This window comes from Gekko japonicus, unplaced genomic scaffold (assembly GCF_001447785.1).
Source record: "Gekko japonicus isolate JY-2015 unplaced genomic scaffold, Gekko_japonicus_V1.1 scaffold589, whole genome shotgun sequence".
In the NCBI taxonomy this organism is placed as follows: Eukaryota; Metazoa; Chordata; class Lepidosauria; order Squamata; family Gekkonidae; genus Gekko; species Gekko japonicus.
In genome coordinates, this window is record NW_015163105.1 from 668,934 (window position 1) to 682,690 (window position 13,757).

A 13,757-nucleotide genomic window follows, 5' to 3' on the forward strand; every position below is an offset into this window, starting at 1 on the left:
CAAAGCCGAAGAGAATGAAGTAAGCTGCTTTGCTCCCCCGCTAATGAGAAAGACAGAATTTTGCCTAGAAAGAGGCTGCTGAGAGGGGAGGAGATAAAGTTGCAAGCTTAAGGTATGGAAATTCCTGGAGATTTGAGGAGTGGAGCCCGGAGAGGGGGACCTCAGACAGGTACAGCGCTATAGACTCCACCCTCCAAACCAGCCATTTGCTCCTGGGGAACTATTGTTGCCAATCTTGGCCCAGCAGCCATCAAACCATTCTCTTCAACCCCCTGCTGTGCAGCTGACTTTCCCCTAGGGTTGCCAATCTCCAGATGGGACCTGGAGATCTTCCACTGTTACAATTGATCGCCAGATGACAGAGATCAGTTCCCCTGGAGAAAATGGCTTTGGGGGGTAGACCCTATGACATTATACCTGCTGAGTCCTTCCGCCCCCCCGCCCAATGCTGCCCTCTACAGAATCCACCCCCCAAATCTCCAGGAGGTACTTTACCTCCTTCCAGCCTCTGCATTCATTACAAATCACATCTTTTTAGATCCCGTTGTATTGCTTTCACAACGCGCTTCACTGCTAGTATATATATATTTTAGAAATGATTTGGAAAATATTTGAACACCTTGTCTTAAAATATTTTATTAATCATGTTAAAATAAAATGTTCCATAATCGATTTTTTTCTTTTCTTTTTTCAATTTTTCAGGAAAAAACAAAAAAGCTTCAGGAAAAAAAACGGAAAAAAACTGGGTTTTTTCCGAATTTTTCTGGTTTTTTCCCGGGCCTTCACATCTCTAGGTGCTGCTAAACCTCCAAAAACCTCCAGAGGAAGTTTAGAAAACTAGCAAGGGGCCAAAGGTTAAAAACATCAATAGGTACAGACAAAAGCACACGTGATTATTTCAAAAACATATAAAAACCTTGTAGGAACCCAAGTAAAGCCTCATAAAATAACCAAAGCGCCAAATGCACAAAAGGAACCATATATGACCTGACGCATTTCGGCCCAAAAGAGCCTTCTTCAGAGGTCAAATAGTACAGAATACAACATAGAATTAAGCCTCTGTTACACTTGTAAGGCAGTAATTGACATAAGACCAAAAATGGACTGTTCCAATCTGGAATTGAATGACACACAACATTTTTTGTTTGCGGAACCACAAATGTATCTGGCCTTGTGTCAGAAGCAATTACATATATTGGAGATAGTAATATTGCCAATATGTATACCTTCCAGTTTCGGTCCTAAGAGGTCAAATAAAATCGCCAGGGTCAAGGCAACATCAGTATGTAACAATGGATTTTGCTGCCTCTCCAATGGATTTTGCGGCCCACGTAACTAAAGGCTTTATGGCCTAACATGACTACCTAGATGCATTTCAAAATTTCAGACTTCTTTCACCAACAGAAGCTGACTAGGTTGCCGGCGTTCACCAGAAGGCCGAAAGGAAGAATGTGAGACCTCTCAGAAGTGTCCGATGCCGCTGACGACTGCAAAGGCGTAGCTGTGTTAGTGTGTTGTAGCAAAATAAAGTAGACGTCCAGCGGCACCTTAAATGCACAGTTTGTCCTGACTTGGTTAGCCAAGCCGAATATAAGGGCATCAAGCCGTGGCGGTTTTGTTTCTACCTGGTTAAAGCGTTTCAGAAGGTGGAACTAGAAGACTGATGCTGCCCTACAGAAGCTCACCTGGCACTGCACTTATAATTTCTTAACTTCTCCCTTTGTGAAGGGGTTAGCTGCCGAGTGTGACTTCTGTGGCACAGCAATCAAAAGATGAAAAAAGATCTGTTCGGCATTCCTGCAGTGGAGCGAGTCGGCCAGGTGGTGGCAGTGTGGCAGCACGACATCAAGAAGCCCTGACGTCATCAGCCAGCCGACAAGAATACAGCCATCGGAACACGACTGATGCAGCCCGCAGATGAAGCCTCCGGCCAGCTACAATGTGTGTGTAATTAAAATACTGTATGTTGTCTTCCCCATCCCCCACGAATATTGTTAGTCCAAATGTCATGAGTAACTGTAAATCACTCTGAGCCCGCAGGTGTGTGGGAAAAAGCGATCAATAAATCAAAAGTTTAAAAAAAGTTAGGTGCCAAGTGAAAGCATTTTATTCTCTATGGCTTTTTAAGGTCTACCAATGCTATGGAGTATTTAATAGTTGTCTTATCAGACCATCCCTACTTTTGTTACATGCTATTTTAATGCATCTTTCCAATACATAACAAAGAGAGCGAATTTCACAAGATCCTGCCAGTCAACAGCACATCACGGAAGTATCTCGGGCTGTGGAAATGCTCTCACCTACTGCTGTGGTACCTGTAAGGCTATATGCTTTCAAATGACTATTTTTATCAAGAAATTGGTCCTGGAACGTTCCAGAAGCAATTCATTAAATGAGGGAGACTTGATGAATCGTGGCTATTTTTCACACCTGTACTTTCTCCCAAGAACATTCTGATATGCATAAAGTCTATTAAGATTATTGTGGCTTACTCATTAGTAATCAAAACATAACCTTGGGAAATTAGCATTTTTGCATCTAAAGGGAAGGGGAAGAAGAAGAAGAGGAGGAGGAGGAGATTGGATTTCTACCCCGCCCTTACAAACTCCTATCCCTTCCCCTCCCCTCAACAGACACCCTGTGAGGTTGGTGGGGCTAAGAGAGCTCTTTCCAGAACTGTCCTTGAGAGAACAGCTCTGACAGAACTATGGCTTGCCCGGACTTCTGGTTTTTGGCGGCATGATGGCGGACGCGACCCTGGTGAGCTCCCAGGGTCGTGATCTGAACGTCAGTGGCGGGGGGGGGGGGGGGGGGGTCGTGCCCCCCGGAGCCCACTGGAACAGGGCTCCTAGCCAGGGGGCTTTTGAGGGACTGCCTCTTCAACCAGCTCGATGCCGGGGAATTGAGGCTTCCCTCCGCCTCGAAGGTCCTACCGCTGCGCGGCCGAATGGATTAAGAGTCACTGACCGGGACAAGCCTGTGAAGATCGGGCAATTTACACATACCTCAAGCGGGTCTAGAGACCAACAATGAACTGTGAGTTGAGTTGAAAGCAGAACACTGAGCTTCAGCGAGAAAGCCCCTCTGATCTAAGCGAGCGTGTGTCCTTTATAACGTTTATATCTCTGCTACCTGGCATTAAATTTTATGACACACATGGCCCGGCCTGACGAGGTCTCATTATGTCGTAACAAAAGAGTTCAACGACCCTGGTCTAATTCTATTAGGCACGGGTGTCAGCCAGTAGGTGCCTAGGAGACAAGGACAACTGCAAAAGGATTGCATCAAACCTCGTACTGTTAACTAGCCAAGAAGAAAATAAAAGGGCCACCATCAGTCAGAGCAGAGAAAAAACAAGGCCAAAGCCAATCAGGCAAAAGTACGTTAACCAATAAAATACATTTTTACCTGATTTTGCACCATTGGCCTTGACCTTATTTTTTAATCTCTTGTTAACGAGCTGGAGAAGACTCTTGAGAGTCCCCTGGCCTGCAAGGAGATCGAATCAGTCAATCCTAAAAAAAAAATCAACCCTGACTGTTCCCTGGAAGGCCAGATACTGAAGCTCAGACACTCTGGCCACCAAATGAGAAGGGAGCACTCACTGGAGAAGAAGACCCTGATGCTGGGGAAGACTGAAGGTCAAAGAAGACGGGGGCAGCAAAGGATGAGACGGTTAGACAGTGTTATCAAGGCAACGAACATGAAGTTGGGCGAATTCCAGAGGATGGCAGAAGACAGGAGGGCTTGGCGTGATGCAGTCCATGGGGTTGCGAGGAGTCGGACTCGACTGTGCGACTGAACAACAACAACATGTATATATACACTCCGTTTCATGAGCACCCATACACACTAGAGCCTGGTTTTTAGGCTTCACTTGAGCTCTAGTTATACATAATATCTAATCTGTAGGATGGGGATGCCATCCAACAGAAAATAAGTAGGGACAAAATATATTTACTTATTTAAACCATTAGTCCCCCCCCCCCCCCCCCCGGGGGGGGGTAGGCGAGGGGGGGGGTGATAATGTATGCGAGAGTTGGACTATAAGGAAGGCCGAGCGCCGAAGAATAGATGCTTTTGAACTATGATGTTGGAGAAGACTCGAGAGTCCCTTGGACTGCAAGGAGATCAAATTGATCAATCCTAAAAGACATCAACCCGGACTGTTCCCTGGAAGGCCAGATACTGAAGCTGAAGCTCAGATACTCTGGCCACCCAATGAGAAGGGAGCACTCACTGGAGAAGAAGACCCTGATGCTGGGAAAGACTGAAGGTCAAAGAAGAAGGTGACGGCAAAGGATGAGATGGCTGGACAGTGTTATCGAGGCAACGGACATGGAGTTGAGCAAACTCCGGAGCACGACGGCAGACAGGAGGGCCTGGCGTGAAGTAGTCCACGGGGTCGCGAAGAGTCAGACTCGACTGTGCGACTGAACAACAACAAAACGAGCCTAGATGTGGCACAAAAAAGCCATTACACAGAGCACAAGCAGGAGGGGCATAACGAATGTACTGACCTGCCTACCAAGACCAAATTCCTGACATTTTATAGTAAGTAATTCTGAGAGAATAACTTGTACAAACAGCTAGACCCAACCAACAAACAAAATCACAGCAAGATTCAGTGGTACATGTCTCTAAAGAACTGAGGAGCTGGTCAGGAAAAGAGAAGCAGCAGTGTTTCCTAACTTTAACAGGAAGTGATGCTCTAGAATACCAACTGCAGTGGGTATATACATCATACTTCCCTTGAAACACCTTTGAAAACTCATATTGACAAACAAACCTCCATCAGATTTTTCAGCTGAGATTTGCAATCGTTCAGTTCTTCTGTTAACAGCTCCCTTTTCACCTGCAGCTCATTTAGTTCTTTTTTTAAGGGATGCACTGCCTCGTGGAATCTAGTCTGCAAAACACAAGTAAAGGCAAACGATGTTATAATTCTTCACGGCAAGCAATGACGAGCATTCCACACCTTTCTGCCTGTCTTGCCCTTCTTGAGCCCTGTCTTCACTTAAATTGTGAGCTTTTAGGCACTGGTTTGTCTTTTTAAAAGCTAGGTGTCTACACAAATGCAGTTGTTAAAAAATAAGGCACCCATGAAATAGGCCATTGAAGACCTGCCAGGAACACAAAAATCTCAAATACAGAAGAACTACTGAACAGGTAACCTACCACCATATTATAAAACAGAAGTTAGGGAACTGAACTTTTAATTTATATCGTACATTTTTATCCTATCTTATGACGCATTACGGAGTGGGCTCCCGTCTCTAGTTCCAGCTCCTGCCAACCTAGCAGTTTGAAAGCAAGAAATTGCAAGTAGATAAATAGGTACCACTTCAGTGGGAAGGTAACAGCGTTCCGTGCGCCTTGGTGTTTAGTCATGCTGGCCACATGACCATGGAAACGTCTTCGGACAGCACTGGCTCTTCGGCTTTGAAACGGAGATGAGCACCGCAACCCTAGAGTCGGATTCGACTGGCTTTCGAGCAAGGGAACCTTTACCTTTACCCTTTTCTGCACTCCTCCATTTTATCCCCGCAACAACCCTGAAAGGTAGTTCAGGTTTAGGTTAAGTGGGCAGTCCAAGGTCATCCAGCAAGCCAGAGGGCAATTCGATCCCAGACTGCCCAGATTCTAGTCTGATGGTTTAACCATATCACATTGTATTTAGAAACACTAACACTGACTGGCAGGGGCAGTGTTTTCACGCCTTTAAACTCCTCAGTGTTTTTAGTAAGAACATAAATGCACACCATTTATCTAGAGCCCTAAAATCAAGGATTTAAGAATAAGCTTCAAAATTATTTCTCCATTACCAAACTAGGGATTTCTAGCTTGTTTTACAAGTTGCAGACATAATTGCCAGTGGATGTCCATCTGTGAGATGCAGCAGTACTTTTAAAAGATGAAAATTATAAGAGGTTTCAAAGAGGCCTTCTCCATCAGCGAGCTCAAGATGGGCCGCTGTGTTAGTCTGTCTGTAGCAGCAGAAACAAGCAAGAGTCCGGTAGCACCTTAAAGACTAACAAAATATGTGGCAGAGTGAAGAAGTGATCAGTGACTCACGAAAGCTCCTACCCTGCCACAGATTTTGTTAGTCTTTAGGGTGCTACCGGACTCTTGCTCTTTTCAACTCCATCAGCAAGGAACACTTTATAATTCCGGTAGCTGTTCACTGTACAGTGCCATCAAATTAGATTGCTCACAATTCAGAGACAGTATTTCAGTTTCCCAGTTACGTGATGTGAAGGCATATTTGGTCACACGTCTCTAATGATGGTGCCTTCAAAGCTAGTCTGCTACCAGAACACAAAGTCTGAGTCCAATGACGCTTTTTAAAATATATATATTTTTATTAGAAGAATTTAAGCAATAACAAAAAACAATAATCAGCATGCAACACAAAGCAAATAGCAACAGTATTCTGAAAAGCTATAACAAGCAAAGCCCGAAACATTAACTTAGTTGATTGCTTAGTATATAACAACAACCAGCAATAGTTATAAATACATTAGGCACCTTTAAGACCAACAAAGTTTAATTCTGGGTATAGGCTTTCGTGTGCATGCACACTTCTTCAAATTCATCGGGTATCTGCACACGAAGGCTTGTACCCAGAATTAAACTTTGGTGGTCTTAAAGGTGCCACCGGACTCAAACTTTGTTCTATTGCTTCGGACCAACACGGCCACCCACCAAAATATAACACAGACCATCTTATAAAGTGAAGCCGCTCACAGACTCAGTTGCCTACTACAGCCTGGCATTTAACAGATACTAACAGTGCCATCCTAAACAGAGTTATACACTTTTAAGTCAACATGCCTAGAAAGATATACCTCTTCTTACAATTGTGCTATAAAAGACTGAGGAAATCAGGGTTACTTGCTCATCTGAAAACATGTTAAGTTTTTTTTTTTTTAAAGTATGACCATTACATCATCACATTGATCCAGAAACCACGGACGCCTGCGGTACTATCCCAGAAAGCAGGATTACTCTGCCTCGCATCCAAGAGTTTGCTACAGTCGCTCCTTTCACCGAATTTATTAAGCAATTTTCTCTATCGATTTATGCCTTTCATGAATTATTCAAATTAGTAATCGCATCGCGACTACAGTACTTACGGACACATATTCAGGAAGTGAAAGTTCATCCTCAGGAAGGGATTTGAGTCTGGAATAGTGTTCCTCAGTCAGTTCAAGGTCACGTAAGTTGCGACGGATGTCTCCTGCCCGCTCTCGTAACTGATGATTGGTCTCCTCTAGTTGCTTCTGATGCAGCAAGATGGTTTCCATCTCTTGTTTCATTAATTCCTGATGTTTCCTACGGAACGGGTAAACTTTACAACAGATTTCTGAACGTAACCCCTGAGAAACCCCACATATTTGGGGGCTACCCTCTCTCCCCAACCAAGGAGTAATGAGGAAAGCCATTTCAGGGTTGCTCCACGAACTTCCCTGTTGGCAGGGTGGTGGGTCAAAAGATCGTAATCGACCGTGTCAAACGATGCTGTGAGATGGAGTAACAGTCGCAGCGCTAAGCCACCTCGATCCAGCTGTCTGCGGAGCTCATCTGTCTGTCAGGGTGACCAACACCGTCTCTGTCCCGTGGCCGGGCAAAAACCAAACTGGAATGGGTCCAATGCCAATGTATCATCCAGGAAACTCTTTAGCTGCTTGGCTACCGCTCTCTCAATTACCTTACCCCAGAAACAATAATCTGGAAACTGGGTGGTAATTGGAAGGATCAGCAGGATCAAAAGTCGTTTTTTTTCAAGAGCCTCTTTCAGACCCTCTGGATAGGCCCCCCATCTCCAGGGTCAGATTGATAACGTCTGTCATCGGGCCCCATATCCTCTCATTGCTGACTTTCACCAGCGACGAGGGACACAGATCTAAGAGGCATGTAGTTGGCCTAACAGCACCCAAGGTCCTGTCTACATCAGCATGGGAGAATCAGGTGAAGTTGCCAAGTACCGAATCCAAAGGCGGCCAAGGGACCCCCAGTTAACATACTGCATCAACATTGGCTGCTAGCTGCTGCTGCTTTGTATCCCATACCCCAGTTTATAAATCAATTAAACATGTATGCACTTTCTCACACAATTCCTAGGGATAATTACCCAAAAAGCACAATGCCAAATCACTGCTCAGAATCACATCTGACATAACTGCATGTTTTTATTCTTTCAGGTTTCAAAGACTCTGGGTAACCTAAAATTGCCTAGAAGGTGAATTAAAACCTAGAGCTTACTATGAGTAATTCAGTATTGTGATTACACTAACTATAAAACATCCTGTCAAAAACATCACAGGTTCAAGTTCCTATATCATATGTTTGATCCCATAATATGTTTTATTGGCCTCAGCATAAGCACCCATGCGTACACCAGAACCTATTCAAATATCTGCAGCTCTTAAGTTATGATTTGAAATACAAGCACATGACCTATTCCAAAGTTTGCACAAGGGACTGATAGCCTATTATACTTTATCTCTACTTCCGGATTCAGAATACATCAATCCCAATTCCTTTCTTTTCATACCGAGCATCTTCCTGCTGTAATGCCAGTTGGTTATCTAGTCGCAAAGATAGCAGCTGCTTTTCATGGAGAGCATCATTAAGTCTTTCTTCTAGTTCTTCAATCTAAAAGCAAGAAATTAAACAATAGAAAACAAAGCAGAATTTATTGAAGAGAATTCGGTGGAGCCCACAGTTCTGTGATTCTCCTGATATATATGTCTTTGCTTTTATCTGCCTTAGCTTTGACACTGTAAATACTTCAGCCTACTGCTGAGCTGCCCTGTGGAAGCCACATAATATTACCAGCTGAGAGCCAAGTAGCTTTTTTTAGGTACAACAAAGACTTTAGGCTTTCCCTGGTGGAACTTACGACTTCAGTCAACAGATATCCATACCACTCCTGCCTAGGCAGAAAGGTGGCATATAAATTTTGTAAAGAAAAACGAAACATTATATGCTACTTTGGAAACATTGTTAGTTTCAATGAGGTTTGCCCTGTGGGAGGGAAACCCCTTTCAGAGAAGCACAAGTTCAGGTCTTCCTCAGCAGCACAGAACCAATGAGGAATTTTTAAAATGCAGTCCATTTGGTTTCTGTTCGGAAAACATCTCTTGCTCAGTACTACCTACAGATAACACTGAGCCAATAGTTCCCGAAGCGATATTTCCATGTCGAAACCACAACAGTACCTATAATAAGACTGACTTACAGTGAAATCCCATGCAGAGTTGCTCTACTCTAAACCCACTTAAATGGCCCTGGCAGTCCAGTTATGAAAACATTTACCTGGAATTAAGTCCCATTGACATGAACAGAAACCATTTCCATGTAATTATATTTAAGACAGATAGTTTAAAAAAAAGCAGTTTAGTACAGAATAAAAGTAATACCTCCCTTAAAACATGAGCAACCAATTCTGAATAAGGACCTCAGAATACTGCCTTCCCTGAAATTCTCTAATCCATGTTGCATGTATTGTAAAAGAGGGAGATTTCTCTATCTAAACACTCTGCTGACTGGTCTCAATAGGGATAACGAAACTAGGAGAACAGAGGTGTCCACAAACATTGCAGGAGTTTCTACATAGTTGGGATCAATGCTCCCTCTAAGCTGTGGAGTCCTGTGAGCAAAAATTCTGCTTTGTGAGCTACTGGCATTAAAGTTGTGAGCGATCGATTTGGCTACTGCATTAAATTAGCTTGCTCTGAAGCCATCCTTCCTGAACTAAGACAAAAATGTGTGAGCCGGAGGCTAAAAAAATGAGCTAGCTCACACTAACTCAGCTTAGAGGGAACACTGGCTGGGATATGTGGGAAAATATGACTTGGTAAACTAAGTTAACCTTGAAAATTAAACTGGTCTGACAAGAGTAAAAAAATACTCAGTTAGAGATGGGATGCTGTGATACAGTTTGAAAATGGGTGGGTGAGAAGAATCAGTCTTATGAAGGCCGTGAAAAGAGGAATAAATCGTGAGGGTTGGGAATGAGTTCCAAATTATTCCCCACTCACGTGGTTCCTCCCTGGCTCCCATCTTGTTTTCCCCTAATTCCAATAATCTAAAGAAAAATCTTTTTATATCCTTGATCGCAGCAAAGTCACATCTGAACTGAAAAATGAATATTGGCAGGGCTTTTTTTGTAGAAAAAGCCAAGCAGGAACTCATTAGCATAATAGGCCACACCCAACAGCAGAAACCCATTAACATATTAGGCCACACCCCTGACAGCACAGCTCATATTAGGCCACACCCCACATGTTACCAGAAGTGTGGTCATCCAACCACACCCATCTTTTGCTTCTTATTCTGTTTACTTTGTTGTCAAAACCCTGGGCTTTTTTTGTAGCAGGAACTTCTTTGCATGTTAGGCCACACACCCCTAATGTAGCCAATCCTAATGAGTGTCTGCTGTTAGGTGTGGCCTATTATGCTAATGAGTTCCTGCTGGGCGTGGCCAACTCAGAAGCCAGCCAGAACTCCGTTCCTGTGTGTTCCTGCCCCAAAATAGCCCTGAATATGGGTACTGGACTACACTGCAGAAATGACAAATCACTTATAGCTGTGAATGCTAACCAGCTAGCAGGCTACCAATAGCTGCTTTGCTACTGCAGCCCTGGAGCGCTTTTAACATGTACCGTCACAGTCACAAGAAGAGCCCTTACTTTTGTCAGGTACTCCACTTTCATGTTGTCTACCATCAATTTCTTCTGGGAAAGCTCTATTTTCAGCAACTGGAGATGATGAAGCAGCTCCTTCCGTTCTATCAGCTGCCGGGTAATTTTGATGGTCCCCTCCCGTTCTTCCGAGGAGGAGATATCATCAGTCGGCAGTGTCGTCTCCAAACTAATATCTTCAGACTCCAAGGAACTGGAAACATTGACTTTTTTAGTTTCTCTGGAATTCTTCCGTGACATTCTTGTGCTGGTGTTTAAAGATTTTTCAGGATGCAGTTCGGGCACTTGGAAAAATAAGGGGAGCTGGTATAAACAGAATAATCTTTGCATAATATTTCATCATGCCTTGTTTGCAGTCTGAAACATGAGAAGCATACAACTTAATTCAAAACTGAAAGCTTCAACTATCCAGGCTAGTACTGTGCAAGAGGTCTCCAAAACGTGCGTACTGAAAATCTGAGACTACGTGCTGGGATGCCAACACTGAGGGTATTGGCTAGTATTTGCCAAATATTCACTGGGCAGCCAGCCCCGTACCACGAAACACATCTCTCATTATAGTTTCTAATTCTTCCATCTAAGGCCGGTTTCCGCTTTTCTCCTTTTAAACTAATGCATTCCAAAAGCTTCATACACTAAGAAAATATATTTTTGCCCTGACCTGGATAGCCCAGGCTAGCCCAATCTCATCAGACCTTGGAAGATAAGCAGGGTCAACTCTGGCAAGTATTTGGATACCTCCTTGAAATACCAGAGGTGGGAGTGGGATTTATTCAGCCACCTCTCTGAATATCTGAAAGGCCCCCAGTAGGGGTCAGTCACCAGAGGTCGCCATGACTTCCAGGTGTACACATACTCACACACACACAAACAAAAGAAAAAAAAAATTTCTATCCTCAGTCTCAATGCTCATATTCCTGGACTGCAATTTCTGTTTTTTAATAACAACAACAACAACAAAACAACAACAACAATAATAATATACTTTATTGTCATTGTACATAGTACAACGAAATTAAAGGTGCAATCATTCGGTGATCTGCAACCATACTCATATACTCACACAACCATTCACAACCACCCCATAACTCCTTTAAGGTTCACATTGCAACTTAAACCACCAATGTCACCCAAATTCCTTTGGCAAAATTCAAATGCAGTGAAAAGAAATACAATTCATAACTGCAGTAATCGATGATAACTACCTTAGTAAACGTAGGGAGACTGCATTAACATCTAAATGAAACAAGAGTCTGGCAGCTCCGGCAAGACTTACAAAGTTTATTCTCGCATAAGGTTTCATTAGTCAGAGCCAGGGCTGTCAATCCCCAAATGGCGCCTGGAGATCGCTCGGGAATTATAACCGCTTTCCAGACGACAGAGAACACTTCCCCCGGAGAAAATGGCTGCTTTGGAGTGTGGACTGTATGGCATTATACCTGGCTGAGGTCTCCCCACCCCCCAAACCTTGACCTTCCGGACTCCGCTCCCAAAATCTCCATGGGTTTCCCAACCCAAAGTTGGCAACTATAGAAGCTGGTTCAAAACAAACTCCAAAGATCAATCATTTCACTCATCATGGGAGTGTGTGTGTATTAAAAATCTAAAGTCTAGCGCAGGGAGATCAGCAGATACAAGAGACAGTTAACAAAGGCAACACTGGGGCAATTAACACCTGTAACACAGAAGAGGCACTTCCTGCTTTAATTTTTTTTTTGCAAAAGAAGTGGTACAAGCGTTTTAATTTTTTTTCCAGCATCCTATAATGCTGCCTGCTTACTGAAGATCCTCACTGAATCTGAAGAAGCCGGCGCTAGTCTACAACAGCTTGTGCAGGAGTAAAAATTGTGCTAAGGGAACACAACAGCCTTGTTTTAATTTTGCTGACAGACAGACACGGCTACTTTTACAAACACTGAGTCCAAAATTATACTCTATTTACTCAGAAGGAAGACAAAGGAATTTAAGACAACCCCTGTAAAAATATTATACACGAAATTCAGGTGGGTAGCCATGTTAGACTGAAGCAACAGAACAAAGTTTGAGTCCAGTGGCACCTTTAAGACCAACAAAGCTTAATTCTGGGGATAAGTGTTGATGTGCATGCACACTCCATCAGATACAGTGACAAATGTATGTGCACATGCACAGGAAAGCTTATGCCTAGAATTAAACCTTGTTGGTCTTAAAGGTACCACTGGACTCAAACAGAAATAATTATTACTGGACATAACTGTAATTTGTATGCAAATGCAGAAAGACTCTCTCTTTTATGGGGGGGGAAAAGCTCAATATTGCATTTGAGTAGAACAAAGTTTGAGTCCAGTGGCACCTTTAAGACCAACAAAGCTTAATTCTGGGGATAAGTGTTGATGTGCATGCACACTCCATCAGATACAGTGACAAATGTATGTGCACATGCACAGGAAAGCTTATGCCTAGAATTAAACCTTGTTGGTCTTAAAGGTACCACTGGACTCAAACAGAAATAATTATTACTGGACATAACTGTAATTTGTATGCAAATGCAGAAAGACTCTCTCTTTTATGGGGGGGGAAAGCTCAATATTGCATTTGAGTAGAACAAAGTTTGAGTCCGGCGGCACCTTATAAGACCAGCAAAGTTTTATTCAAGGTACAAGCTTTCCCGGTGCATGCGGTGCTTCTTCAGATACACACATGCATGCACACGAATACTGAGACCCAGAATAAACCCTTCCTGGCCTGGTCTCCAAGGTGCCACGGGACTCCCAACTTTGCCCCACTGCTTCAGACCAACACGGCGACCCACCTGGATCTTGCATTTGGGGAGACACGGCTGTGTTTTCCTACTCCAGCCTTTCAGTCCGAGCAATAACCAGGGCAACGAGGGATGCCAAGCAGAAGGGAATTGGAGAGGGTGGGGGTCCCGGTGGCTCAACCCGTTTCTCCGCCTGCCCCCCCCCCCCCCAAGAGGACTTCTCCAACCCACCTCAGACGCCCCCTCCGACCACAGGAGCCTCAAGCTGGCAGCCGCGCATGCGCGAGTCTCCCCCGCCGTCGACGCTC

At 43.8% G+C, this 13,757-nt stretch overlaps 1 protein-coding gene across 1 annotated transcript in view; it reads right to left on the reverse strand.

Moving 5' to 3' along the window:
• PIBF1 (progesterone immunomodulatory binding factor 1) overlaps window positions 1-13,558 on the reverse strand; it is a 158,945-nt gene extending 145,387 nt beyond the window's left edge. Inside the window, exons 1-5 of the mRNA XM_015406781.1 lie at window positions 13,501-13,558; window positions 10,698-10,993; window positions 8,558-8,658; window positions 7,137-7,335; window positions 4,790-4,909 (exon numbers count right to left, since the gene is read on the reverse strand). Of these exons, the coding sequence (XP_015262267.1) occupies window positions 4,790-4,909; window positions 7,137-7,335; window positions 8,558-8,658; window positions 10,698-10,993; window positions 13,501-13,513 (729 nt within the window). The 5' untranslated portion in view covers window positions 13,514-13,558. The remainder of the gene's footprint in view (window positions 1-4,789; window positions 4,910-7,136; window positions 7,336-8,557; window positions 8,659-10,697; window positions 10,994-13,500) is intronic.
• Between the last annotated feature and the right edge of the window lie 199 nt (window positions 13,559-13,757).